This window comes from Geotrypetes seraphini, chromosome 5 (assembly GCF_902459505.1).
Source record: "Geotrypetes seraphini chromosome 5, aGeoSer1.1, whole genome shotgun sequence".
In the NCBI taxonomy this organism is placed as follows: domain Eukaryota; kingdom Metazoa; phylum Chordata; class Amphibia; order Gymnophiona; family Dermophiidae; genus Geotrypetes; species Geotrypetes seraphini.
In genome coordinates this window covers 87,184,731-87,212,486 of record NC_047088.1, presented here as the reverse complement: position 1 = coordinate 87,212,486, position 27,756 = coordinate 87,184,731, and the positions used below count along the sequence as shown (strand labels likewise).

At 39.9% G+C, this 27,756-nt stretch overlaps 1 protein-coding gene across 1 annotated transcript in view; it reads right to left on the bottom strand.

Moving 5' to 3' along the window:
- LOC117360313 overlaps positions 1 to 27,756 on the bottom strand; it is a 298,566-nt gene that overhangs the window by 72,313 nt on the left and 198,497 nt on the right. The window contains exons 10-11 of the mRNA XM_033944008.1: positions 12,014 to 12,109; positions 2,728 to 2,958 (exon numbers count right to left, since the gene is read on the bottom strand). Of these exons, the coding sequence (XP_033799899.1) occupies positions 2,728 to 2,958; positions 12,014 to 12,109 (327 nt within the window). The remainder of the gene's footprint in view (positions 1 to 2,727; positions 2,959 to 12,013; positions 12,110 to 27,756) is intronic.

The window sequence follows — 27,756 nt, the reverse complement described above, 5'->3', positions numbered from 1 at the left end:
CTTTTCCTCTTGCCTGCATCGCTATAGGCTCTGCCGATCTTGATCCCTCCCCCTCTGAAGTGACTTCCTGTTTTTGAGGGGCAGGATTGAGACCGGCGGAGCTTATAAGAAGAGTGATGTTGGGAGAGGCTTGTGCTATACACACATAGGTGGAGTTTGTTTTGCTGACCGATGATGACAAGTGAGCTTACTGGCTTTTTAGCTTTGGCCGCTAGGTTAAGCTCCTCATAGTGAAGTGAGGTCTTTTTTTCTCCACCGTGTGTGTTAGCCTGTTGTTTATGCCTCATCCCCAATAGAAGAGGATAAAAGTGATTGTGAATATTGTGATACAGTTTTCCTGATTTCAATTACCCCAACATTGACTGGTTAAATGTTACATCAACATGTGCTAGGAAGGTAATTCCTAGACATCATAAATGACTGCTTCTTGGAGCAACTGGTACAGGAACTAACAAGAGAGGAAGCTATTTTAGATTTGGTCCTTAGTGTAATGCAAGGCATAGTACAGGAGGTAACTGTGGACTAGATGCACTAAAGTCTGATCATTTAAGAATCGTCGCAAAACCATTTATAAGCGTTTTATCAAATTTTTTATAAAAGTTGGAACTTGGAAGGAAGGTGCACATGGATGGAGGAAAGAAGAGAGGAAAGAGATGGTACACATGGCTGGAGGGGGAGAGGGAGGAGATGGTTCATATGGATAGATGAGAGGGAAAGAGATAGAAAGGTAGATAGATTTGAGATAGAGGCAGAAAAAGAAATATGAAGATAAGTGCCAAAGATGGACCTTTACAGATGTAGTGGAAAAAGTGAAGGAGGAGAGGAAAGAAACAGCAAATGTGGAGGCCTTGGAAATAGAGTTAAGAGCACAGAGGGATCAAGATGATCAGAAAAATAAAATTGCCAGATAAAGGTAGGAAAAATGTTTTGTTTTCAATTTAGTGATTGAAATATGTCAGTTTTGAAAATTTACATGTGTTTTCATATTTTGTATTATTCAGGAAGAAATACATTTCTCTCTATTTCTGTTGAGGTCTATTGTGTGCAGAGTCTGGCATATTAGAGTTTTGTTTGTTTACAATAGTACTTTGAGCCCATCAGCCGCAGGCTTATATATGATTGCCTCTGAATATTCCTTATTTTCTGTGCCTGTGAAGTAACAAGCCTCCGCCTTTTTGTTAAAGAAATAATTTTTGCTTTACCTTTGTAACCTTATCTGGCTATATAATCCATAGGCCCTTCAACCCTCACTCATGCTATTACACTCCTAAACAAAATAAACTTTCAGCTGAAAATCAGGCACAAAGTTAGGATCCTAACTTAAGAGCTTGAATGCAGAATCTTAGCTCTTATTTGAACATCAAGCCCATGTGCTTAAGGTCCTGCCCACAGGAGGGGCCTAAGGCTACTGGGCCGATTCTGGTTGCCCCAAGCCCCTCAGGCTTCACCTGTGGGCGGGGTTTGAGGCGCCTGGGCCAATCAGGCCCTAAGGCCTGCCATTCGATGGATGGTGAGCCTGCTGGACGGATGGGCTTGGGACCCGTCCATCCGGCCAACTCTTTTGGGGTATGGGGGGGCGGGATGTCAAGGGTTGGGGGGTGGTGTTGAGGAGTCAGCAGAGGAGTCACGGGGTTGGCAGGTGGGGGGCCGATCGGGGGTTCGGTGGGCAATCGTGGGGGGTGCACCGAGGGCAGGAGGGCCTGGGATCCCTCCTGGCCGTATCATAGTGGGGGTGGGGGTAGGGGGTTTTGCTGGGGCAGAAGAGATTGGGCTCCCTCCTGCCCCAATCATTGTTGGGCAGGAGGGGGGTTGCAGGGGCAGAAGGGCTTGGACTCCCTCCTGCCCGGATCGAGTCGGGGGGGGTGTCACTGGGACAGGAGGGCTTGGGCTCCTTCCAGCCCTGATCGTTGTCAGGGGGGTGGTCATTGAGACAGAAGGGCTTGGGCGGCTGTGGGGGTTGAGCGGGTGTGGGGGTCGCTGGGGCAGAAGGGCTTGGGCTCCCTCCTGCCCTGATTGTGTCGGCCAGGTGGGGTTTCGGCAGGGCAGGAGGGCATGGGCTCCCTCCTGCCCGATCCGATCGGGGAGGGAGGGGTAGATCACAGCAAGAGAGATGGCTCATCTCTCATGCCGCGATAGTGATCCCAAGTGTCACGTTTGGCGGCACTTGGTGGTATCGCTATCGTGGCAGAAGAGATGAGCTATCTCTCCTGCCGCAATCATTGCTGGGTGGGTGGGTGTGTTGATTCTGTAACCGGTGTTGGTTTTGACAGACACCGGTTACAGAATCCAGCTTTTAGGTGAAGGACTGGCTCCTCCTTCACCTAAAAGGCCTATTTTGGGCATTTGGGACTTAGGCTTTTTTTTTTTGGTTTATTATATGTCTTAAGTGTAGACGTAGTGGTGGTATGGGTGTTGAACGTAGAGGTAGGCCATTATCAAAAAAAATTCCTTTTGGACATTTTTTGACAATGGACATTTTCCCTGCTTCTACTTTCAACGTTTAGGGCCTTAGGCCAAAAGGGGACTTAGACGGGGTTTTTTTATTATGCCATTCCACAGTATTAGAACAATACTATTGACATGAAGATTTTTCACTGAATAACTGTAAATGATTCCCTTAGATCCTCTCTCCCACAAGACTATATCCAGTTTTTCTCATTCTGCAAGACTCGAGGGTAATCTCTTGCCATGGAGAAAGGGGACTTATACTTTGCTACAGACACTCACCTTCAGCACATCTATGTTTGTCCGGTGAAGTTTTCCATCCACCTCTTTGATAAGTTGCTGGACAGAAGAACTCTGTTCAGTCAGTTTGATGATGTTGGTTCGGATTTTGTTGTGAAGTTCCGTCTTTCTATCTTCCAAATTTGAAAGCATTATACGCTTCTCCTCATTCAAAAGCCTGTGCAGCTCTTCAAATTTAGACACAATGATCTTCCTCTCAACTTCCACTTTAGTCTTAAAAAGTCATTAAAAAAAGTGTATCGGTAGCATAGAAAGGAGAAGAGAATTAGCTATCTAAAGATACAGACCCAAATGTGATACCTATCACAGATTTATTAAGAAGGAAATCATACTTGGGTTTTTTTTTTCCAATTCTTTATTTGTTTTAAAAGCCAACACAAAGTGCAACAGATTAACCAACAATTGATACAAAAAAATAGCACTCATTACAATCAAATAATAAGATAAGTACTGATCCCCCCCCCCCTCCCACCCATCCTTCCTAGATGTGCATAACACTCATTCGGAAATCAAAGGGTAATATTAATGATCAGTTCATACAAAATTTTGTTAATGGATCCCAAACCTCTTTGAATTTATTATAGTGTCCCAATTGTAACGAGTTCATACGTTCAAACTTAGAAACTTGACATAAGGTTTCCCACCAAAAATTATAATTTATTCTATCCCATTTTTATCAGTTTTTTGTAATTAGCTGCATAGCAACTCCTGTCATAATAAGAAGTAATCTATTCTTATTTGCATTTATTGGACTCTTGGGCATTAACAGTGTTCCAAACAACACTACATTATTTGACAATGACAGTGAGACTTCCAATATTATATTAATTTGACCCCAAATAGACCTCCAAAATCTAAGTATCAAGGGCCAATAGAGCAATAGATGATCCAGCGTCCCTATATCAAGATTACAATGCCAGCATCTATTAGACTTAAAACTATCTAACTTTTGCAAATGAACAGGGGTCCAAAAAATTCTATATAACAGAATAAACCAAGTTTGTCTCATGGATGCTGATGCTGTACATCTCATCCTCTAAGTCCAAATCCGTGGCCATTGAGTTGCAGAAATCTGCTGCTTTATCTCAATACTCCAAATGTCTTTTAGACTAGTTTTAAGTTTCTTATTCAAATACTCAGATATTAATTTATACCACTTGGCAGCCTGATGCCCTAGCAAATCTGTCTGGAAGCATAGGCCTGGCTAAACTGGTTATTTAAATTTCACCAATCAGGGAACCCTTGCTGAATGGCTTGCTTCAACTGCAACCATTTATACCCTTGAGACTTTGTAATGCCAAATGATTGTTACAGTCGTGAAAAATCAAGCAAGTTTCCATCTGATAACACATCATCTAATGTACGTATACCCGCCTGCAGCCAATGCTTCCAGAGGATCTTAGACTCGCCAATTTGAATCTTGGAGTTCAACCATAAGGACTGACATGTGGATTGATAAATCGGAATAGGTATTAGGTTATTAATAAATTTTAATGTTTGCCATGTGGAGAATAAAATTCTATTGTCCTTATAAATCCTAGATAACTTGATACTTAAAATATGACACAATCGCAATGGGGACAGGAGTTGACATTCTAATATTAGCCAATACGGAAGATGCGCCATGAGTTCAGGAGGGATCTAATACATATCCTGCTGCATGATAAAAATTTGATGATACCGATAAAAATTTGGAAAATTTACGCCACCCGCCGCAATTGGTTTTTGCAAAGATACTAAAGCTATTCTAGCAGTTTTACCCAGCCAAATAAATTTAGTGAGAATTCCATTCAATTTCTTATAAAAGGACTCTTGAAAATAAACCAGCAACATACTCATTTGGTAGCAAACTACAGGCAATATCATCATCTTGATGGTTTGGACTCTCCCCCACCAGGAAAGATGCAATGGGTTCCAATGCTCACACATTTATTTCTTTGACTTTCAGCAATAAGGATTTTTCATTTATTATCATTGTGTCTTCCAATGTTTTTTGAATCACGATACCTAAATATTTTAAACCCTCTTCTTTCCAAAGGAATGGGAATGGATCAAATAATCTTTTTATACAATGCACATTTAACGGAAGAACCTCCGATTTGCTCCAATTTATTTTGTATCCAGAAAACTTACCAAATCTATCAATCAATTCCAATAAATGCGGAATGGTAGAATCAGGAGTTTTCAAATAAAGCAAAATATCATCTGCATAAGCAGAGACCTTATATTCCCGACCTGCATAAGGAATACCCTGTATCTCCTCTGCCTGTTGAATAGCCAATAGCAAGGGTTCCAGAACAATGTCAAAAAGCAAAGGGGATAGTGGACACCCTTGTCTAACTCCCCTCTCCAGACGAAAACGTTCAGAAAAATTATTATTAATATATAGTCTGACAAAAGGGGAACTATACAAGTTTTGAATCATTTGTATAAATCCGGATCCTATACCAAACCAATCCATCACTTGATACATGAAAATCCATTCTACACGATCAAAGGCCTTCTCTGCATCCAAAGAGACAGAGAAGGCCAGATCATCCATTGTTTTTGCTAAATTTAGTATATGAAATGCCAATCTGGTGTTATTTGAGGAATGTCTTTGAGCAACAAAACCCATCTGGTGCATACCAATCATAAAAGGGAGAGCCTTGGCTAATCTTAGAGCCAATACCTTAGCCAAAAGCTTTCCATCCACATTAATTAAAGAAATAGGCCTGTAGTTTGAAACCAACATGGGATCTTTATTTGGCTTTGGCAAAACAATTGTTAAAGATTCCGCCATACTACCTGAAATACAACCTTTAGTTAGTTGTGATTGATATAAATTTAGAAGATGAGGTAAAAGTATAATTTGAAATGATTTGAAGAACTCCACCGTGAATCAATCACTACCTGGAGCGGATCCAACTCTGAGGGACTTCAACGTTGCCTGTAGTTTCTTAAGTAATATAGGCGCTTCAAGATTTCCTTTTATATGCTTGGGAATTTTTGGCCCATTAATTAACTTTAAAAAAGTTCTAAACCCTCAATTTCTTTATTTGAATAAAGCTCAGAAGAATATAAAGCTTTGTAATAATCCAAAAATTGTTTTAAAATGTTACCAATTTGGGTATGAATTCTACCCTTATCATCAGTAAAAGCCACAATTTTAACTTTTCACTTTTTTGCTTTAAGGTAATTAGCCAATAATCTTCACGTTTTATTTGAGTTTCGAAAATACAGAGCCTGTTGAGAAAACCTAGCCAATCTCATTATATTTATATTTAGCTTTGAACAGGGCATTTAAAGTTTCCTGATCCTATTTCAAAGCCAATTGTGACTCTAAAGTCAAAATACTTTGCTCCAGTCATTAAGAGGAGTTTGAACTGTGTTCAAAAATGGTTGGGGAGCCAATGAAGTGCCTTGAAAAGAGGGGTAATGTGAGTATGGCTGCTCTCATGGAATACGAGTTGTGCAACAGAATTTTGAACATATTGAAGGGTAGAGAGATGGTTGAGTGGGAGACCTGAGAAAAGCAAGTTGCAGTAATCTATGCGAGAAGTGTGGATAAGGTTTTGGTAATGTGCTCAGAAAGGAGAGGTCAGATTTTGGCAATACTTGTTATGTAGAGGAAGAAGCGACTGGCTTTAGTGGTTTGTTGAGTCTGAGTGGAGAAGGAAAGAGAGGAGTCAAAGATGACCCAGAGGTTGTGAGCTGACAAATGAGGAGGAGAGGACGTGTCCGGACAGCTTTTTAAAACCCGGCACTTTGTCCTTGTTTTGAAAAGCTTCCAGCTAGGAGCTATGTCAGGATGGCATCTGCACGTGCGCGGATGCAATGCGGTAACATCATGTGCATGCGAGTGATGTCATCGTGTCACACCAGCTTACTCGCAGATGCTCTCCTGACAAGTGAACAGGTTAAGGGGGACAGGCCTGGAGGAGGAACGGGACGTGACTCAGGCAGAACTGGGCAGGGCCATGGGTCCAGATTTTAGTTCTGGAAAATCTGGTAACCTTACACCCAAGGCCTAATGTACCTCATCACCTTTGGAGGCAGGGCAATGATGCACATCTGCTGTCTGCACCAGCCCTGCAGACTTCTCTCTGCTGCATCTCACTGATGTCACTTCCTATTTCTTATCTGGAGGGACACAGGGTTACCAGATTTTTGATGCAAAAAAGACAAGCGGCCCCACCCCACCCTGTTCTGCTACCGGCCCCACCCGTTCTGCCCACAGCTGCTCCATTCTGCTCCCCCCCCAACCCCGGATTCAGTAACCAGTGTCGATCTTTTAGGTGCCAGTGAGCACCCAAGCTCAGTAAAAAATGCCATTTAAACAATGTTTTTAACCGAGTTTCAAGGCACCTACCGGTGCCTAAAAAAATCAGTGCCAGAATCGCGCCTCCATAGGTGCTGTAGGCCACCTAATGCCACTGTGGGCATGGCTAACTCTAGAAGTGGCACTAGGCATCAAAGGTAGGCGCCAGAAATGTAGGCCTGGAATACCCTGGCCTACATTTCTAGCACCTACCTTTGCTGGAGGTGCAATTCTGTAACTGGTGTCATCACGTGATTGACATGCAATCAGCGGCCACTTTTAAAACGGCCAACGACAATGGCGCCGGTTACAGAAATCCAGGCCTTATACTCGCCTAAATTTTGGTTGAATATAAGTGAAAAGCGTTTCCTAACTTGTGATCCTAAAATCTAGTACTGAACCCACCTTCAATATTGAGCTCACTATTTTTCACTCTAGACTTCAAAGGCATTACCATGTAACCATTTAAGAGTCGTATTCTATATTAGGCGCCACTAGGTGTCCTAATTATGGCTGCTTAGTGACGCTTAAGTTCAGGATCGGCACCTAACTTTTTTTTATTTGGCTTAATTGGTATGGTAGTTGACTGAGCCAGATTTCAGCCAATCAAAAAAAAAAAACCCCAAAACAAAACATTAATTAAACAATTTAAGAGTTTGGCATGGAACTCTTAGAATGCCTAGCAATGCCTAAGTCCCTCCCCACCCCTCCACCTCAAACCTACCCAAGAATGCCTATTGACTCATATCTCAAACAGTAAGCATGGTTATGGGCAGAGAATAGTCATGGTCGACTTAGGTGTCATTAGGCATCCGACATAGGCCAAATTTGATCACGTTATGATCACTGTTTCCCAGCGGACCCAACACAGTGACCTCCTGTTCTATGCCCATCATTCCACTAAGGATCAAATCTAAAATAGCTCCCCCCCCCCCCCCCTCATGTCGGTTCATCAATTTGCTTGACTTCTTTGAAGGTGTGAATAAACATGTGGACAAAGATGAGCCGATTAATGTAGTGTATCTAGATTTTCAGAAAGCTTTTGACAAAGTTCCTCATGAGAAGCTCCTGAGAAAATTAAAGAGTCATGGGATAGGAGGCGATATACAGTTATGAATTAGGAAATGGTTATTGAATAGAAAACAGAGAGTAGGGTTATATGGCCATTTTTCTCAATGGAGGAGGGTAAATAGTGTAGTGTCGCAGGGATCTGTACTGGGACCGGATGCTATTTAACTTATTTATAAATGATCTGGACATTGGAATGTCAGGTGAGGTAATTATATTTGCAGATGACACTAAACTATTCAAAGGTGTTAAAACGCATGCAGATTGTGAAAAATTGCAGGCAGACCATAGGAAACTGGAAGACTGGGTGCCCAAATGGCAGATGAAATTTAATGTGGACAAATGCAAAGTGATGCACATTGGGAATAATAACCCAAATCACAGTTACCAGATGCTAGGCTCCACTTGGGGGTTAGCACCCAAGAAAAAGATATAGGTGTCATTGTACACAATCTGCTGAAACCTTCCACCCAATGTGTGGCGTCGGCCAAAAAAGCAAATAAGATGCTACGAATTATTTAAAAAGGGATGGTTAACAAGAATAAAAATGATATAATGCCTCTGTATCACTCCATGGTACAACTTCACCTTGAGTATTACATTCAATTCTGGTCGGCTTATCTCAAGAAACATATAGTAGAACTAGAAAAGGTTTAAAGAAAAGAGACCAAGATGATAAAGGGGATGAACTCCTCTCATAGGGCTCTTCAGCTTGGAAAAGAGACAGCTGAGGGGAGATATGACTGAAGTCTACAAAATCCTGAGTGGTGTAGAACAGGCACAAGTGAATTGATTTTTTATTACATCACAAATTACAAAGACTAGGGGGGACACTCAATTAAGTTACAGGGAAATACTTATAAAACCTACAGAAGGAAATATTTTTTCACTTAATGAATAGTTAAGCTCTGGAACTCATTGCCAGAGGATGCGGTAAGAGCGGTTAACATAACTGGTTTTTAAAAATGGTTTGGATAAGTTCCTGGAGGAAAAGTCCATAATCTGCTAATGAGACAGATATGGGGGAAGCTACTGCTTGCCCTTGCTTGGTAGCATGGAATGTTTCTGCTATTTGGATTTTTGCCAAGTACTAGTGACCTGTATGGGCTAGATGAACCATTGGTCTGACCCAGTAAGGCTATTATGTTCTTATGACCAAAAAGAGCTACCTCCTGGATCCACCCACCGGTAGTTGCTCCTCCCAGTTCTTTCTGGTGATAGTCTCCCTCCCAAACCCACATTTTCAGCATCCCCCTCCTGGACCTACCTTTTCATTGGTGGGTAGCGGCTATAGGAGTATCTCCACTCACTCCTATGCATGAACAGCTCCAGGTCAAAAAGGCTTCTAAGACTGCCTGTGACAGTCTTGCAAGACTGCCGCTTGAGGTCCCAGATGCCATTTTGAGATTGGAACCAGCAGAGGCAGGAGCAGTCCTCAGTTACTCCTTCCTGGGCCAGTTCTAATCTGCCGCTGGAAATCCTGGAAGCCATGTTAATACATTGATTGATCATTTCTAAAATTGATTATTGTAACCCCCTATTTATAGCTAATTCAAAATGCTTCCATTAAAATCATCATGAAAGCAAAGAAATTTGATCATGTTTCAGTACTTCTTAAAAAATCTCATTGGCTTCCAGTGTCGCATAGTATAATCTACAAAATATGTTTGTTATTGCTCAAGGCTCAGCTCTATAAGTCCCCAGCTTTCATCAATAGGATTCTAATTCCCTATGATTCCACTAGAATACTTCAGTCTAATGACCAACATCTGCTAACAAGATGGCAGCCAATTAAGTCACCATTTGTGCTGTCTCCCTTTGTTTTCTTTTATTTCTTTTTATTTTTGGTTTTCCTGCTGGTTTTTGTTTGTTTATTTATTTAATTGTTATTTTTATTTGTGTTATTTTTTTAACCTTCTTTGATTTTTTATACTGGTTGGGATTTCATTTGTGGACTTTGATCTGACAGTTCTGATTTGACCGTTATTCTTGGTCTGTCAGAAAGGCCTCGTTCTCACCTTTGGCGATCCTGAGCTGTGCCTGGCAGCTGGCCTCTTTCTCACCTGATATTTACTGCACTTTGGCGATCCTGAGCTGTGCCTGGCGACCGATCCATGGCGAGTAGGGCTGATGGTGGAGAGTTGGAGGGGGGAGTGTTGCCGAGGTCAACGGAGGGTGACTGAGTCGCCGAATGGAGGCGGTTGTCGAGGCAGAAGCACCATGTCTGAGGTAATCGGCGTGGACTCTGATTCCCTGCAGCGATGCAGATTCGGATTTCCTACTGGCAATGCGACATCAGCAGGACGGGAGGTCCGGAGAATGGCTTTTCATCATGCCTGGAGTCTCACCGCGCCTGATGTCCCGCAGCCGACTTGGATTACTGTTGTGAGGGACGGTACCATCAAGGGTGAGGCCTGGCTGAGTGAGCTGCATAGTCCAGACCAAGGAGCGGAGAATTGGAGCTGGAAGATCTGAGAGCTGTTGAGTGTAATGGACAGTAATCCGGAAAATCGAGAGATGCTTCTCTCTGCTTTGAAAAAGTGGACCCATGGCTGATGTACAGAGGTCGATGATGGCGGTTGCCCGGCTGATGATTGATGGAAATGAAATTAAGTCCTTCCTGACTTTTATTCTATTGTGCATATTATATCTATTTCTTTTTTATCTGTTTGTTTAGTTTTCATTTTAAATTTCCTTAGGATTCTATTGTTTAACTGTTTCTTATTCCATTCTATTCATATTCCTTCCTTTACCTTTTTTTCCTCACTTCTAATGTTTATTTTTCTGTTTACATTTCTATATTTGATTTAATTCTTAAAATTATTTTCTATTTAAGTAGTTTCTTTCCATTACATTATTATTTTGGAATGTACATTTTGCTTTAGCAGTATTGAGAGTTCAATGTATTCTTGTTAGGATGCTTCATATCTCATTTTTTTCTCTATCTTTATTTTCCTCTCTATTATTTGCTAATTTGTTTGTTCTCAGGTACTTTAGTTAGATTGTGAGCCTTCGGGACAGTAAGGGAATTTCAAAGTACCTATCTTTACCTATCTTATCTTATTACATCCTTAATGTATATTTTCTGTAAACCGCTTCGAACCTAACGGATTAGCGGTATATAAGAAATAAAATTACATTACATTACATCTGCTAACTGTTCCTACACTTAAAACTATTAATACACTGAGACAATATATTTTTTCAGTTGTGGCTCCCCAACTGTGCAATTTCTTGCCAATTTATTTGAGGGAAGAAAGAAATATTGACAGATTTAAAAGCCAGTTGAAATGCTTTCTTTTTAAAGATGCTTTTGTCTGCTAGACATCGTAAAACCTGTTGAAGACTGAACTACTTTTATGAAGAAAAAAAAACCCCCACCCCATTTGTAGTTTTCCTTGATTGTCTTATTTGCCTTCAGTTATTGTATTTTCATCCCTTCTTTCCGTATTGATCCTGTTTGTCCTATAAGTCATGTATTTGGTATATGAATTTTTGTCATAAACTGTTTTCAGAATTGTACATCGCCTTGAATATATGATTAGGTGATCAATCAAATTTTAAATAAACTTGAAACTTGATCTGGAACCGGCTATGCGCAGGAGCAAATGGGGAGGCTCCTGTGCCCACAATCCACCAGTGAAAAGGTAAGTAGGTCCAGGACAGGCTGCTGCCGGAAGGGCTTCAGGGGGAGCTACCACAGGGGGTGGGATTTGAGAGGGGAGCACTGCAGACATATTTCAGTTTTGGCCAGAAATTATTCTGCATTTTCAGCTGGAAACAAAAGTAAGACCAAACATGGATTTGTGGCCAATTTTGGCCTCTTAATAAATGACCTCTAGCTGTGTACAATACATAGTGTCCAAAGTATAATGCCCTGCATGATAAACCAATACTTGCCTTAAGCTCGGCAGGTTTCTTTTCTTCTTCACTTGTCAGAATTAGGACATCCTCCAACTTTCTCTTTAAGGGAACTATAATACCATACAGCTTTTCCTGAAGAAAAAGAAAAAGGTAATTGCTGCAAAGATTTCATTTAAAACATTTCTTGGTAGATTCAAGCATTTTAATAAGGGACTTGCTGGAGAGTTTGCAAGTTTATTTAATGTATACTATACCTCCCATTAGAGAACTTTCTGAGCAGAATACAAATTATAACTAATAGAGAAAGAAAGGGAAAAGGAAATTACAATCTTGATCAAACAGCATTCTTCCCTAGGCACAGTGAGCCTGAAAACAAGTTATCTGGTGTCATGTTAGGAAACCATCACACCTTTGGGACATAAACAAATCCCAGGTGGAAGCATAAAAAAAATTGTAAAGCTGTTAAAAATGAATAAATTGTCATCAACTTTTAGCCCAGTAGTTTCCTCCTGCTTGATTAGACCTCCAGCACAGTCAGACAGGCCTATATGTTGGGTTTCAGTGCTATAAGACTCAGTATACAACTATCTGGCTCCCATCATATCCCCTCACAATGGTAGTATTTGGTAGCAATACACTGCTACTCCTTCCAAAACAAGCAATGGTAACCCATAAAATCTGGCCAGTAAGTGTCAGCGAACAGTCAAAGATATGAATCCTCCCTATAAGGGCTGTGAATGCCTTTGTGGTCATGCAGTCAGTGGCCCCTCTCCCTGACCGAAAGGGAACATTTAAAAGAGCACAGCAGCCAGCCGGGCCCCCTTTCAGGCCACCAGCGGGAGACAGCGTATTCAGATTGTTCCCGAGAAGAGGCAGCGTGGGAGCCCTGCTCCGCCCCTCTCCCTGACCGAAAGGGAACATTTAAAAGAGCACAGCAGCCAGCCGGGCCCCCTTTCAGGCCACCAGCGGGAGACAGCGTATTCAGATTGTTCCCGAGGAGAGGCAGCGTGGGAGCCCTGCTCTGCCCCTCTCCCTGACCGAAAGGGAACATTTAAAAGAGCACAGCGCCAACGGGGCTCAGCCGTTCGGCGCGCTGATGAAGGCGCGTGACAAAGGCGCATGCGCCTTAGTGCGCGCCTTTGTGAAGCGCCTGCAGTGACGACAGTTGGATTCTGAAGCTAACAAAACAACAGGCTCCAATCAGGTAATCACTTAGATTTAAGCGCAACTAACTTGTTGCTATACCTTACCATATGCATAGGTTGGAATACCTTGTTAAACTTAATTCATGGGTAAACCTTGTTATACTTAATTTGTAAAACCTGTCCCCCGCCAGGATCAGGTTATCAGTTAGCTTCACTCTCAACTAACCTGCTGTACCTAGTTATACTTAACAGTTGGTATACCTTGCTATACTTAATCGGTTGGTTTTACCTGTAATATTGTATATTACCTTGTAATATTACCTTGTAATATTGCTATACTTAATTTTGTTGGTTGTACCTTGTAATATTGTAATTGTTGTATTCATCTCACACTATCCTGTTTAAACATCTAAGAGCACTAAGAACAACTCTCACCACTCAGGCATAGGCAATCCAAAGAGACAGATAACACCAATAGAGCAAAGAACTCCAGAACCAACACCCTTTTTACTCACAAAAATGGCAACACGCACTCGCTGTGGAAGCCATTTTAGGCGCCTCACCAAACCAGCACTGAACAGCAAGAAAGAATCGTCTCTCCCTACACATAGAGAAATGGAAAACTGCAGGATACCACACACATTCTATACCCATTCTCACAACAACACACAGACTGGTTCAACCCAACAGGAAAGTCCAAACCCCCAGAACCCTGACACCTTGTCCATCATCCAACCACGAAAACATTCTCACTATCTGGGGAAAAAGACCCCCAACAAAACCTAAGACAAGACCACAAAAACTTCAAACACCTTCCAGAACACTAATCAATACACTAACTACTCACCCTCTCATAAAATTCACATCAATAGCATGCGCATATATGAATATACGATCTATCAACCCAAAGACAGAACTAATCAAAGACTGGCTGATCAAAGATAATCTAGGTTGCCTCTTCCTAGCCGAAACCTGGCTCACTTCTGACTCAGACCCTAGCATCACTGAATTCTGCCCAAACGGATACAAACTAAAGCTAGTATGTAGAGAAAAGAGAAGATGAGGAGGTCTAGCAATCATTGCAAAAAACAACTTCAACATTAAAGTCCTAGCCATGCACTCCACCCCCCATCTAGACCTTCTAGCCTGCCAACTTTCTGACAACACTCTCACAGGAACTCTGAACTGCCTTCTCTGCTATGTCACACCAGGAAAATGGAACACCTCTAAACAAGAACTCGAAGAATTTATCCTCCAGCATTCCCTCTCCTCCACACATAACCTGATCCTAGGAGACATCAATCTCCACTTAGAAGACCACACCTCCAAACAAGTAGCGGACATTCTTTCATACCTCAACACCCTATCTTACCAGATACTCAATCCCGAACCCATGCATGAAAAGGGCCATCAACTTGATATAGCCGCTTACACTTCCCCCAACCTTAACACACAAAACATCCACATCACCAACGGCTCATGGCATCCCACCTTATGGTCTGACCATTACAAGTACACCTTCACAATTAACTGGGTGCAGAATAATAACAAACCCACGCCACACACATCAAGCTTCAAGTCCAGAAAAAAATCGAACCTACCACATTCTGGGACACAGTAGACTCAGAAATAGACCTAAACAATCCCAAAGGATTCATAAACACCTGGCGCTCCACAAGTGAATCCACTTTAAACAAACTAGCACCACTAAAAACAAAAAATAAAATATGCAGACCATCAGACAAATGGTTTGACGCCGAACTCCTACACCTAAAAAGACAATGCAGACAATTAGAAAGGACATGGAAAAAACAGAAACAAGACCACACCAAAACAGAATGGAGACACCAAATCAAACAATACAAAATCAAACTGAAGGAAAAAAGAACAGACTACTACTCCAAACTCATTGGCACCGATAAACTGGACACAAAAAAACTTTTCAACCTTGTCAGAAATCTCACTGATACCAAACCCCACCTCGCCACCCTAGGAAACCAAACTCCACCAGCCTCCCAACTAGCGGACCATTTCAAACACAAAATCATCACAATCAGATCCACATTCAACAACTCTCAAAACATCTTAGAAGAGATACTAACAAAACCCACAAAAGACGAAGCCACTTCAGCAGATAGGATCTGGACCGACTTCCCAACGACACAATGGTCAGACCTAGACCGGCTGTACAAAAAATACAGCAAATCTTCATGTGATTTGAACAATTGTCCTCCTTATCTACTAGCTACAGCGTCCACTAAATTCACAGCTGGTCTCACGCTATGGCTGCAAACCACCCTAAGGGAAGGTCAGTTCCCCCCCGGAACTTGGCGAAATCATAATTACTCCCATACTAAAAGACCCCAAAGGCCCAATAGACAGCCCAACAAATTATAGAACAATCGCTTCTATACCTCTATACGTCAAACTCATAGAGGGTCTAGTAGCACAATATCTCGCCAATTACCTAGAAGACCACCACATCCTACACCCTACTCAATCCGGATTCAGAACCAATTACAGTACTGAAACACTTCTGGTTTCCCTACTAGACATAGCCCGTCAGCACCTCAGCAAAGGAAATAAGTTACTAATCATCCAACTCGATCTTTCAGCAGCATTCGACTTAGTTGACCATTCCATACTACTCCAGATACTAGATGCCATAGGAATATCAGGTAATGTTCTCAACTGGTTCCAAGGATTCCTCAAAACAAGATCATACAGAGTCAAGTCAAATGATCTTCTATCTGACTCATGGTCAAATCCCTGCGGAGTTCCACAAGGATCCCCTCTATCGCCCATACTTTTCAACCTCTTCATAGCATCCCTAGGCACGGCCCTAGACGCCCTAAACATTACATCCTTCAGCTACGCGGATGATATAACCATCCTCCTCCCCTTCGACATTCAAGACCCCACCTCCAACGGACGCCTGAAAACAACATTGGAAACTGTAGAAAAATGGATGACGAACCACAAGTTAAAACTGAATGCGGAGAAAACCAAATTCCTACTACTAGAGAAGGAACAAAAACCATCCCTAACAGAACTAGATGTAAACACAATCAAATATCCAATACAGAATACTCTCAAAATTCTGGGAACACACCTAGACAGAGGCTGCACAATGCAAACACAAATACACAAAACCATAAAAAAAGCATTCTTCACCATGCGAAACCTAAGAAAAATAAGAAAATTATTTTCCAAAGAACACTTCAAGATCATTGTACAATCCCTCATACTCAGCTCCTTAGATTACTGCAACAGCATCTACCTACCTTGCCCAAATACTATGATAAAACAACTACAGACCGTTCAGAACACAGCTATCAGACTCATCTACTCGCTCAGCAAATTCGACCACGTCACACCCGCCTATGTAGACTCTCACTGGCTTCCGATAAAAGCAAGAACTCAATTCAAACTCTACTGCTTACTTTTCAAAGTAACCCATGGTATGGCCCCCAATTACCTGAACAATTACCTGAACAACCATCTTTGCCGCTACCGACTACCCAGATCAAGAAGAACTCAGAATCTTTTCACCTTCCCCCCTCATAATGGTACCCGACGTAAGAAACTTTACGACAGCCTTCTAGCAACTCAGGCAGCGAAAATTGACCCCACCATCACCAAACTGATGATCAAAACAACAGACATCAAAGTGTTTCGGAAAGAAATCAAAACATTTCTTTTCAAAAAACACGTCCTTACTTAATATTCCCCTCCCCAATCGCACATGCACTCTCCCCAGCAAATAACACACTAGTCATCCCCTTGAACCTCATTTACCAAAAATATCCAAACTCCTAAATAAGCATCTCCCTTAGGTATCCATTTAACCTTCTCCTAAATAAGCATCTCCCTTAGGTATCCACTCAACTGATTCCTTCAAAGTTAGGTATCTTTCTTCAGTTGCCTATATTGTTTTCCCCACTGAACCTTGTAACTACTTGAACCCTGTCAAGCTATTCTATCGATAAATCCAGATATCTTATACTTGTATTTCTATACCACAACATGTAATTTACTTAAATCGTTGTAATGTAATTCTCTCGGTAAAAAGAGTAGATGATCTCTTTTAACTGTAATCCGCTTAGAACCGCAAGGCACAGGCGGAATAGAAATCACAAATGTAATGTAATGTAAAAGTATAATCAATGTCACTTATGCAGTTAAAGTGCTGCAGAATATACTTGACTATGGTTAGCCAGATAAAGTGATCTTGTTAACTTTAGAACAGCTGTCTGCCATGATTTAAGTTAGCCACTGAAAATTGCCAGTAGTGCAGGGGTGTCAAAGTCCTTCCTCGAGGGCTGCAATCCAGTCGGGTTTTCAGGATTTCCTCAATGAATATGCATGAGATCTATTAGCATACAATGTCAGTGCTAGCAAATAGATCTCATGCATATTCATTAGGAAAATCCTGAAAACCCGACTAGATTGTGGCCCTTGAGGAGGGACTTTGACACCCCTACAGTAATGGGATAATTCAGCTAAACCAGGGGTCTCCAAAGTGCAGCCCGCAGGCCACATCCAGCCCGTGATATTATTTTATCTGGCATACTGAAGAATTGTGCAGAAATGCACCAATTGAACTAATTTTCCAATGAGAATCCACCAAAAAAAAAACCCCACGGGGTGTTGATAGATTTCAAATGCATTAATTAAAATTGTGTTCAAAATATATTGATATTCCATATTATGTTGATATTAATATTATTCACAACTTTATTTAATACTGAATTGTAATTGTATACTTTGCTGTATTTCTTCGTATTTGTTCGACCTCGATCAACAGTGTCAATTTGCAGCGTTGTAGGTAGCTCTGGCGCAGTGACCAATCTTTAAATTGAATCTGGAAGTTCGTTACCAGTCGTTTCGGTCAATTATCCATAAGAATACTTGCAGTGGTGCAGTGTAATACTCAATTTGTAATTGCAAAAATTTATATTTAATTTTGAACCTCAATTTAATAAGATTTTAAAAACAGTTCCATCATTCACATTAATGGTTTTCTTATAATTTGTGATGAAAATATGAGAATTTGCTGGTAGTGTTCCTCATCATCATTATACAATAATTTAATCTCACATACTCTTTAATTAGTTTATAAAATTTTCTGCTTTCAATATAACTCAAATCTAGAGTTCGGTTTGGGTTTTTTTTTACTACGGCCCGCTGAAAAGTGCTGAAGTACCCAATGTTGCCCTCGTGGCGACAAGTTTGGAGACCCCTAAGCTAAAACAAAGCTCTGCTCCTGGATTGCCCAAAATGTATCACTTTTTAACTAGATACATTTTTTCTGGTCAATGAGTTTAGAGTTGGGGGTGCAGAATTTTGAAAACGCAAGATTTGTCTAGGTTCCTTCCAAAGTTACTCTCACAACTCTTTTCCATATCAGTCTCTAGGGATTAGATTCTAGAAATAGTGCCTAATAGCTTGGCACAAAAAAAAAGCACTTAGCAGTATGACCTTTTCATGTGCAGGAATAAAACTGATAGGCGGTATATAAAATCCTAATAAACTTGAAACTTGAATGGCCTTGGCCAAATTCGGAAATGTGGTGATAGGAGTTCATTCAGGAAACTATTGAAAACGCAATTATTTGTTGATGCATTTCTTTGAGCATTTGACCTATTGTAAGGATTGAATCTTTCTGCTTTTGCTTTTATCTGTTCTGACCTGTTTCAATATTTTATGTATGTAACTTTAATAGAAACCGTTTTTAGCACAAACCGTTTTTAGCACAAGCTGGTGCGGTAAATGCTCTGACGCTCATAGAATTCCTTTGAGCGTTGGAGCAATTACCTCGCCGGCCCATGCTAAAAACCTCTAGCACAGCTTGATAAAAGGGGGGGGGGGAGTTAGGTGTTGTTTATAGAATAGCACTGAAACTGCACCTAATTTTAGACATTTGCAGATTGCATTTACATTTTAGTTACATTTTATTAATTTATATTTTGCCATACCTCATAGTTGGCAGAGTATACAGTAAAAGAAGCTGAACAACATCAGGAATGACAAAGCTAAAATTTTCAAAACATACATCACAATTAATTTATAACATTTTATTGAAAGAATCAAATAAATATACAATAATATGATGCAAAGAGATATTCATTACAATTAAATTCACAATAATATTTCCTTACATATTTTTATCATTCCTCCAAAATATATTTCTATATAACCTAATCCATTTCTTTCTACACCCCCCTTGATCCCTTCCCCTTCATTCTTTTTATTTCATTTATAACATTTTATTGAAGAAATACCATAAATATATAATGATATAATACATTAAAATAGACATTACATTTACATTTACTGTATTAACTTCTAATATATGTCTATCATTCCTTCAAAATAAATTTTCCAAATTACCTATTACATCTCTCAATACATTCCCTCAATTTCCAACCCCCCTTAACCTCTTCCCCCCCTTATTTCCCCCATCATTGTTTTATTTTTATTACAACATTATAATAAATGAATTAAACATAAATACAGTTCAAGTAATTTTACATATATTAATATCATCCCACCTACTTCCCCCTACCCTAGAATGAAAGGTGACATGAAATACCAAGTATAAAAATGCAAAGAACATTTACATAGCTTCAACGTAAAGTATTAAGAATCATACTTCTTGCTTTCGATGATAACTTTTGTATATAAGGGTCCCAAATTTTTAAAAATAAACGAGTTCTTCTAGGAAATTTACGAACCTCCGAAACCTCAAATAAAATTAAACGATGAAATTGATTCCTCTAATGCCAATAACTAGGAGGATCTTTCTATAACTAATATTGCAATATGCCTTTATGACATACATCACAATTAATTAATCATAAAGCTTCGAAATAACAGTTTTTTTACTCACTCTTAAAATGTTTAAAAGTAAAAGCAACACATAACAACCCCAAAACTTTCTCATCCAATTTAGCTGCCTGATATGCGTATAAGTCAGGGGTGGGCAATTCCGGTCCTCAAGGGCCAGAATCCAGTCGGGTTTTCAGGATTTCCCCAATGAATATGCATTGAAAGCTGTGCATGCAAATAGATCTCATGCGTATTCATTGGGGAAATCCTGAAATCCCAACTGGATTCCAGCCCTCGAGGACTGGAATTGCCCACCCCTGGTATAAGTTCTCCAATAACTTCATTCTTTTCTTCCCTTTAATGGTCGGGTGGCTGACCCCTACGAGATCATGTATTTTCTAACCATTTTTTTAATTTTTTTTATTTATAACATTTTTATTGAAGAAATCAGTAAATATACAATATAATACAATAAAATAGTCATTAAATTAAAAATCATATTAATTTCCAAATATCTTTCATTTCTTCAAAATATATTTTCAAAATACCCATTACATCTCTCAATACCCTCCCCCTAATTCCTACTCCCTTCCCTATTCCCTATTGACCTGTCCCCCATCCTCCCCCAAAATTTAGTTTATAACTTTTTATTGAAAGAATCATAGTAAACCCCCCAAATCCAATGAAAGTTGACAAAACTAAAGAATAATAAAAGTAAAGAACTGGAATTTTAGATAAATAATCATAGCTTCAATGTAAATCATTAAGAATTAAACTTCTTGCCTTAGTTGAAAGATTCTGAATATACGGACCCCAAATTTCCATAAACATACAAATTTTCTTTGCCAAACGCCTAACTTCCCAAGTCTCAAATAACAATAGATGATGAAATTGATTCCTCCAATGCCAAAAACTAGGTGCTTCTTTTGATAACCAAAATTGCATAATATATTTATGTCCTATTATACACGCCTTTTGAAATAAGACACTTCTTTTTACCAAAAATCCCACAAGCCGCAGCTTTTCCAAAACTTACTCCCCTTGATGAATCTACAACAGAACTACCTCATAATGAGCCTAAAAATATCAGGATGGCAGACCAGAATGACCTAATTAAAGGGCACAACCAAAAAGCATGAGTTAAAGTACCAGGATCCTTATTACACTTAATACAAATTGGGGTATTAAATCGGCATGAAAATTTTGAATTTGTGAAAAATAAGCTCTATGTAAGATTATAAATGAACATTCCCTCCAAATAGAGCCCGTAATAACTTTTGGGATTCTATTAATAACTTGTGTAAAATCCATAAGTGAAATTTGACTTCCCAATTCCTCACTCCAGTTCTGTAAACTTTTTTCATATGTACAATCAGGTAATAAATCCCACAACCATTTTATCATGTACTCCAATTTAAAAATCCATTCTCTTTAATTTGTTTAAATAATTTACCAATTGTATATATCCAAATAAAGACCCAGGACCCCTTCCTACAATGGTAGAAAGATCAGGAAAACTCCTCATCTTATCATTCTCATCTACAACATGTGCTAAATAAGAAATACCTTTAAATCCCCAATTTCTAAAAACCCTAGACATCATTCCAGGTTCAAAATTTCCATTGCCCTGAATAGGTAATATGTCTGTAATACGAGGATTGTAACTCCATAATTTAACTAAATTACCCCAAACTGATCTCACCGGAGATAAAATAGATTTACTTCTTAAATTACTCGGCAATTTAGAAGGGGAAATAATAAATGATAAGGGGAAATAATAAATGATAAGAATAATAAAAAGCTTTCTCATAATCTATAGGTGTAAATAAAAAATCATCCATCACCCAATCCCTAATGTGTCTTAATACACAAGCCTTCCCATAAACACGAATATCTGGAAGTCCCAAGCCACCCTTTATCCCAGAACCTAGCAAAAAAATCAAAAGATAATTTTGGCTTTTTCCCAGCCCAACAAAATTTAGTAATAGCCAATTTTAATTTCCACCAATCTGTATTTGTCAATTCCAAGGGAAACATCTGAAAAGTATATAGCCATTTTGGAAAAATAACCATTTTAAAAAGTGCGATACGCCCACCTAAAGATAATGGTAAAGACTGCCATTTTAGTAATTTTTGTTTTGTATAATTCATCAAATCAGGAATAGTGAATTTATATAAAAATTTAGAATTTACAGAAATATAAATCCCCAAATATTTAAATTTATCTTCCATCCAACGAAGTGGAATATTAGAACCCCAATGTAAACGTAAATCATCATTAGTAGACAAAGCCTCAGACTTATCCATATTTAATTTAAAACCGGAAAAATCACCATATTCAACAAAGCTTTCCAATAAAGATTTCAATGAAACCCTGGGATTAGTTAAATGCACCAAAATATCATCTGCAAAAGCTGCAATTTTAAAAGATGAAGACCTTATATCAATATAGTAGAAAGCAAACCTAAATACTGCTAATGGCCAGCAATACACATCAGTGTTATTAGCCCAACAAATTATATCAACACCACTAATATCTGAGTTTACAAGCATTTCACAAATCAATGGATCAAGTGTCAAAACAAAAAGCAACGGAGATAAAGGACATCCTTGTCTCGTTCCCTGACCTACTGTAAAAAATTCCGAACAACCATTAATAAATACTCTAGCCTGTATATCTGAATATAGGGTTTTTATTGCATCTTGAAAGTAACCTGTAATACCATATTTGGACAATACTGCAAACAAAAATTCCCATTTAACCGTATCAAAAGCTTTCTCAGCATCAAAACTAATCACTAATGATGGAATATTTTTACTATGTACCCACTCTAATGAATATAAAATAGATCTAATATTCTTGACTGCTGTACGACCTTTTACAAACTCTACTTGAAGATCAGCAATCCGATTAGGCAAAAGCTTCGCTAACCTATTAACTAAAATCTTAGCCAATAATTTAGCTTCATAACAAAGCAAAGAAATCGGCCTATAAGATTCCACTTTATTAGGATCCTTACCAGATTTTGGAAAAACAATTATTTGAGTCTGACTAAGTGTTTTTGGGAGAATTTGTCCTCAATTTGATTATTAAACATCAAGACTAAATGAGTCGCTATATTCTGTCCCAAAATTTAATAAAACTCTGCTCTATAACCATCTATGCCTGGTGCTTTACATAATGGATTTTGTTGTATAGCCAATAATAACTCATCTTCCCCAATAGGACAATTTAAATCAGCTCGTTCCACCTGTCCAATAAAAGATAAATCTAAACTAGACAAATAAGTATTACTAGACAATCCTGAATCTTGACAAGGAGCAAATAAAGAAGAAGAAGAATCCTGAAAAACTTTACCAATATCCATATCCTTCTTTACAAATTGACCCCTAATTGATTAGATTCACGAAATCCTTGATGTCAAATATTTACCCCTCATTAAACATGCCAATAATGCACCTGGTTTATTACATGTTTATATAATTGGAATTTGATAATATTTCACAGATTTAAGAGCTCTTTGATGAAGAAGCTCATTCAATTAAATAAAAATGGCTACGGACCTTTATGTAAAGAAAATCAATAAAAACAAGAGAAAAAGGAAGCCAATATGGTTCTCCAAACTAGTGGTGGAAAAAATAAAGGCAAAAGAGTTGGCATTCATGAAATATAAAAAAAACCCAAGAAGAGAAGTGCAAAAAGGACTACAGGGTGAAATTTAAAGAAGCAAAGAGAGAGATACGCCTGGCGAAAGCACAGGCGGAAGAACAAATGGCTAAAAATGTAAAAAAGGGAGACAAAAATTTTTTCTGATATATTAGTGAAAGGAGGAAGATGAAAAATGGAATTGCTAAACTAAAAGATGCTGGGAACCGATATGTGGAGAGTGATGAGGAAAAAGCAAATGTGCTAAACAAATACTTCTGTTCTGTGGTTCACAGAAGAAAATCCTGGAGAAGGACCGAGATTGTCTGGCAAAGTTACACGAGAAAATGGAGTGGATTTGCGCCGTTCACGGAGGAGAGTGTTTATGAGCAACTTGAAAAACTGAAGGTGGACAAGGCAATAGGACCAGACGGGATCCATCCCAGGATACTATGGGAGCTCAGAGAGGTTCTGGCAAGTCCTATTAAAGACTTGTTCAACAAATCTCTGGAGATGGGAGTGGTTCCTGGGGATTGGAGGAGAATGGATGTGGTCCCTATTCACAAAAGTGGTCACAGGGATGAAGCAGGAAACTACAGGCCGGTGAGCCTTGCTTTAGTTGTTGGAAAAATAATGGAAGTGTTGCTGAAAGAAAGGATAGTGTACTTCCTTAAATCTAATGGGTTACAAGATCCGAGGCAACATGGCTTTACAAAAGGTAAATCGTGCCAAACGAACCTGATTGAATTTTTTGATTGGGTGACCAGAGAGCTAGATCAAGGACATATGCTAGATGTAATTTACTTAGATTTCAGCAAAGCCTTTGATACAGTTCCTCATAGGAGACTGTTGAACAAACTTGAAGGGCTGAAGTTAGGACCCAAAGTGGTGAACTGGGTTAGAAACTGGCTGTTGGACAGATGCCAGAGGGTGGTGGTTAATAGAAGTCGCTCGGAGGAAGGAAAGGTGAGTAGTGGAGTCTCTTAGGGTTCGGTGCTGGGGCCGATCCTGTTCAAAATGTTTATGAGTGACATTACTGAAGGGTTAGAAGGAAAAGTGTGCCTTTTTACAGATGATACCAAGATTTGTAACAGAGTAGACACCGAAGAGAGAGTGGAAAATATGAAAAAGGATCTGCAAAAGTTAGAGGAATGGTCTAATGCCTGGCAACTAAAATTCAATGCAAAGAAATGCAGAGTAATGCATTTGGGGATTAATAATCGGAAGGAACCGTATATGCTGGGAGGTGAGAAGCTGATATGCACGGACAGGGAGAGGAAACTTAGGGTGATGGTGTCCAAAGATCTAAAGGCGAAAAAACAGTGTGACAAGGCAGTGGCTGCTGCCAGAAGGATGCTGGGCTGTAGCCAGTAGAAGGAAGAAGGTGTTGATGCCCCTGTACAAGTCATTGGTAAGGCCCCACTTGGAGTATTGTGTTCAGTTTTTGAGACCGTATCTGGCGAAGGACATAAGAAGACTTGAAGCGGTCCAGAGGAGGGCGACGAAAATGATAGGAGACTTGCGCCAGAAGATGTATGAGGAGAGACTGGAAGCCCTGAATATGTATACCCTAGAGCAGGGTGCCCAATACGTGGATCGCGATTGACCGGTAGCTCAGGAAGGCAACGTGAGTCGATCGCGGAGCCCATCCCGGGGTCCTTGATAGACTCGTGTTGCCATCCTGATCTACCGGGCTGATCAGCCTTCCTCTGTGTTCTCCCTAGGGCCTTTTAGCTGGGCGGTCCGCCCAGCTGTCATCTGCTGCTGCCGCCGCTGCTGAATATTAAAAAAAAAACCAGCTTGGAGATTTCAGCCCGTAGTGAACTTATGCTACAGGCTCTAACGTGTGCGTGCCGGCTTCTCTTCTCTTCCCTCCGAAACCGGAAGTTATGTCCAGGGGGGGAGAAGGGAAGCCGGCACGCACATGTTGATAGCCCTGAAGCAAGCATTCGCTACGGGCTAAGGCGGGAGACAGGTTAGTGAAGCATGTGCTCTTCTTGCTGCCGGGTCCTGCCTACTTTCTGTTTCTGCGAAGGCAGGACCCGGCAGCATTTCCCCCAATAGGTCGATCGGGATGCTGGTCGGCTGAAGCAGGGAGAGCTTGGGGCGGAGGCGGCTTTTGGGCCTGTTATTGGTGGCGGTTTTGGTCCTGGTCCCCGATGGCAGTTTGGGTCCTGGTCCCCGATGGCAGTGGCAGTGGCTTGGGGGAGGGCAGGGAGAAAGAAATAAAAAGGGCAGGCAGGGAGACAGAAGGAAAGAAGAGAAATAGGAAAAAAAGAAAGGGAAGCAGAGAGAAAGAAAGGGCAGGGAGAGAGGAAGGAAAAGTTGGGGGAGGGAATGAGGTCTGGAGGAGAGGAAGCATACAGGCTAAAAGAAGGGAAGAAAGATTGGATGCACAGTCAGAAGAAGAAAGTGCAACCAGAGATTCATGAAATCACCAGACAAGGTAGGAAAAATGATTTTATTTTCAATTTAGTGATCAAAATGTGTCTGAATTTATATCTGCTGTCTATATTTTACACTAAGGTCCCCTTTTACTAAACCGCAATAGAGGTTTTTAGCGCAAGGAGCCTATGAGCGTCGAGAGCAGCGCTGGGCATTCAGTGCAGCTCCCTGCGCTAAAAACTGCTATCATGGTTTAGTAAAAAGGGAGGGGGTATATTTGTCTATTTTTATATGGTTGTTACTGAGTGCATAGAGTCATCTGCTTTGACCTCTTTGAAAACCTTGGAATAGGAATGATAATTAACATTTTCTATGCGTACAATGTGCTTTGTGTTTTTTTTTTTTATTTTATTGTTGGTAGATCATTTTGACTTGGTCATTTTAAAAGTAGCTCACAAGCCCAAAAAGTGTGGGCACCCCAGCCCTAGAGGAAAGGAGGGGCAGGGGAAATATGATTCAGACATTCAGTTACTTGAAGGATATTAATGTAGAACAAAATCTTTTCCAGAGAAAGGAAAATGGTAAAACCAAAGGACATAATTTGAGGTTGAGGGGTGGTAGATTCAAAGGCAATGTTAGGAAATTCTACTTTACGGAGAGGTGGTGAATGCCTGGAATGCGCTCCCGAGAGAGGTGGTGGAGAGTAAAACTGTGACTGAGTTCAAAGAAGCGTAGGATGAACACAGAGGATCTAGAATCAGAAAATAATATTAAATATTGAACTAAGGCCAGTACTGGGCAGACTTGCACGGTCTGTGTCTGTGTATGGCCATTTGGTGGGGGATGGGCTGGGGAGGGCTTCAGTAGCTGGGAGGGTGTAGATGGGCTGGAGTAGATTTTAACAGAGATTTCAGCAGTTGGAACCCAAGCACAGTACCGGGTGGAGCTTTGGATTCTTGCCGAGAAATAGCTAAGAAAAAAAATGTAAAAATTTAAATTGAATCAGGTTGGACAGACTGGATGGACCATTCAGGTCTTTATCTGCTGTCATTTACTATGTTACTATGTAATTGAAGTTGTATAGCTAATAACTGAGCAGAATTAGCTTCTGAAGAACAAATTGCATGAATACCTCTGATTTCAAAATTTCTCTATCCCGAGCTTTTTTCTTTAGACTAGAGTAAGCAATTATCTCCCCCCTTAAAACTGCTTTTGCCATTTCCCAAAATAAAGTTGGAGTTTCCCTATGTTGTTCATTAGTAATCTGATAATTATTCCAATAATCCAAAATATGTTTTTGAAATTTAACATCATGATATAAATCTAATGGAAATCTCCATTGTGGCAAACCCAGAGACTCAGAAAACAAAGATAATGTAACCCATACAAAGGCATGATCTGAAATCTCTGTAGGACCAATACCAGAATCTTGAACTTTTGGAAAAAAGTATATCTGAACAAAGGAGATAATCAATCCTAGAATGAGTACCATGGGCTCTAGAACAATGAGTATAATCTCTATCTAATGGATGTATAACCCTCCAAATATCTAATAAATTCAAAGAGTCACAAAACAAGGGAATTCCTTTAGTTAAATCTAGCTTATCCGAAGCCCTTAGCACCAATTTATCAAATTCTGGATTTGCCACCCTATTAAAGTCACCCCCAATTATAATAGGACAAGAATCCTGTTGTAGAAGATAATTAATAATTGTTGAAAAATATTTTTTGTCATAAGAATTTTGTGCATATAAATTACAGAGCCACAATTT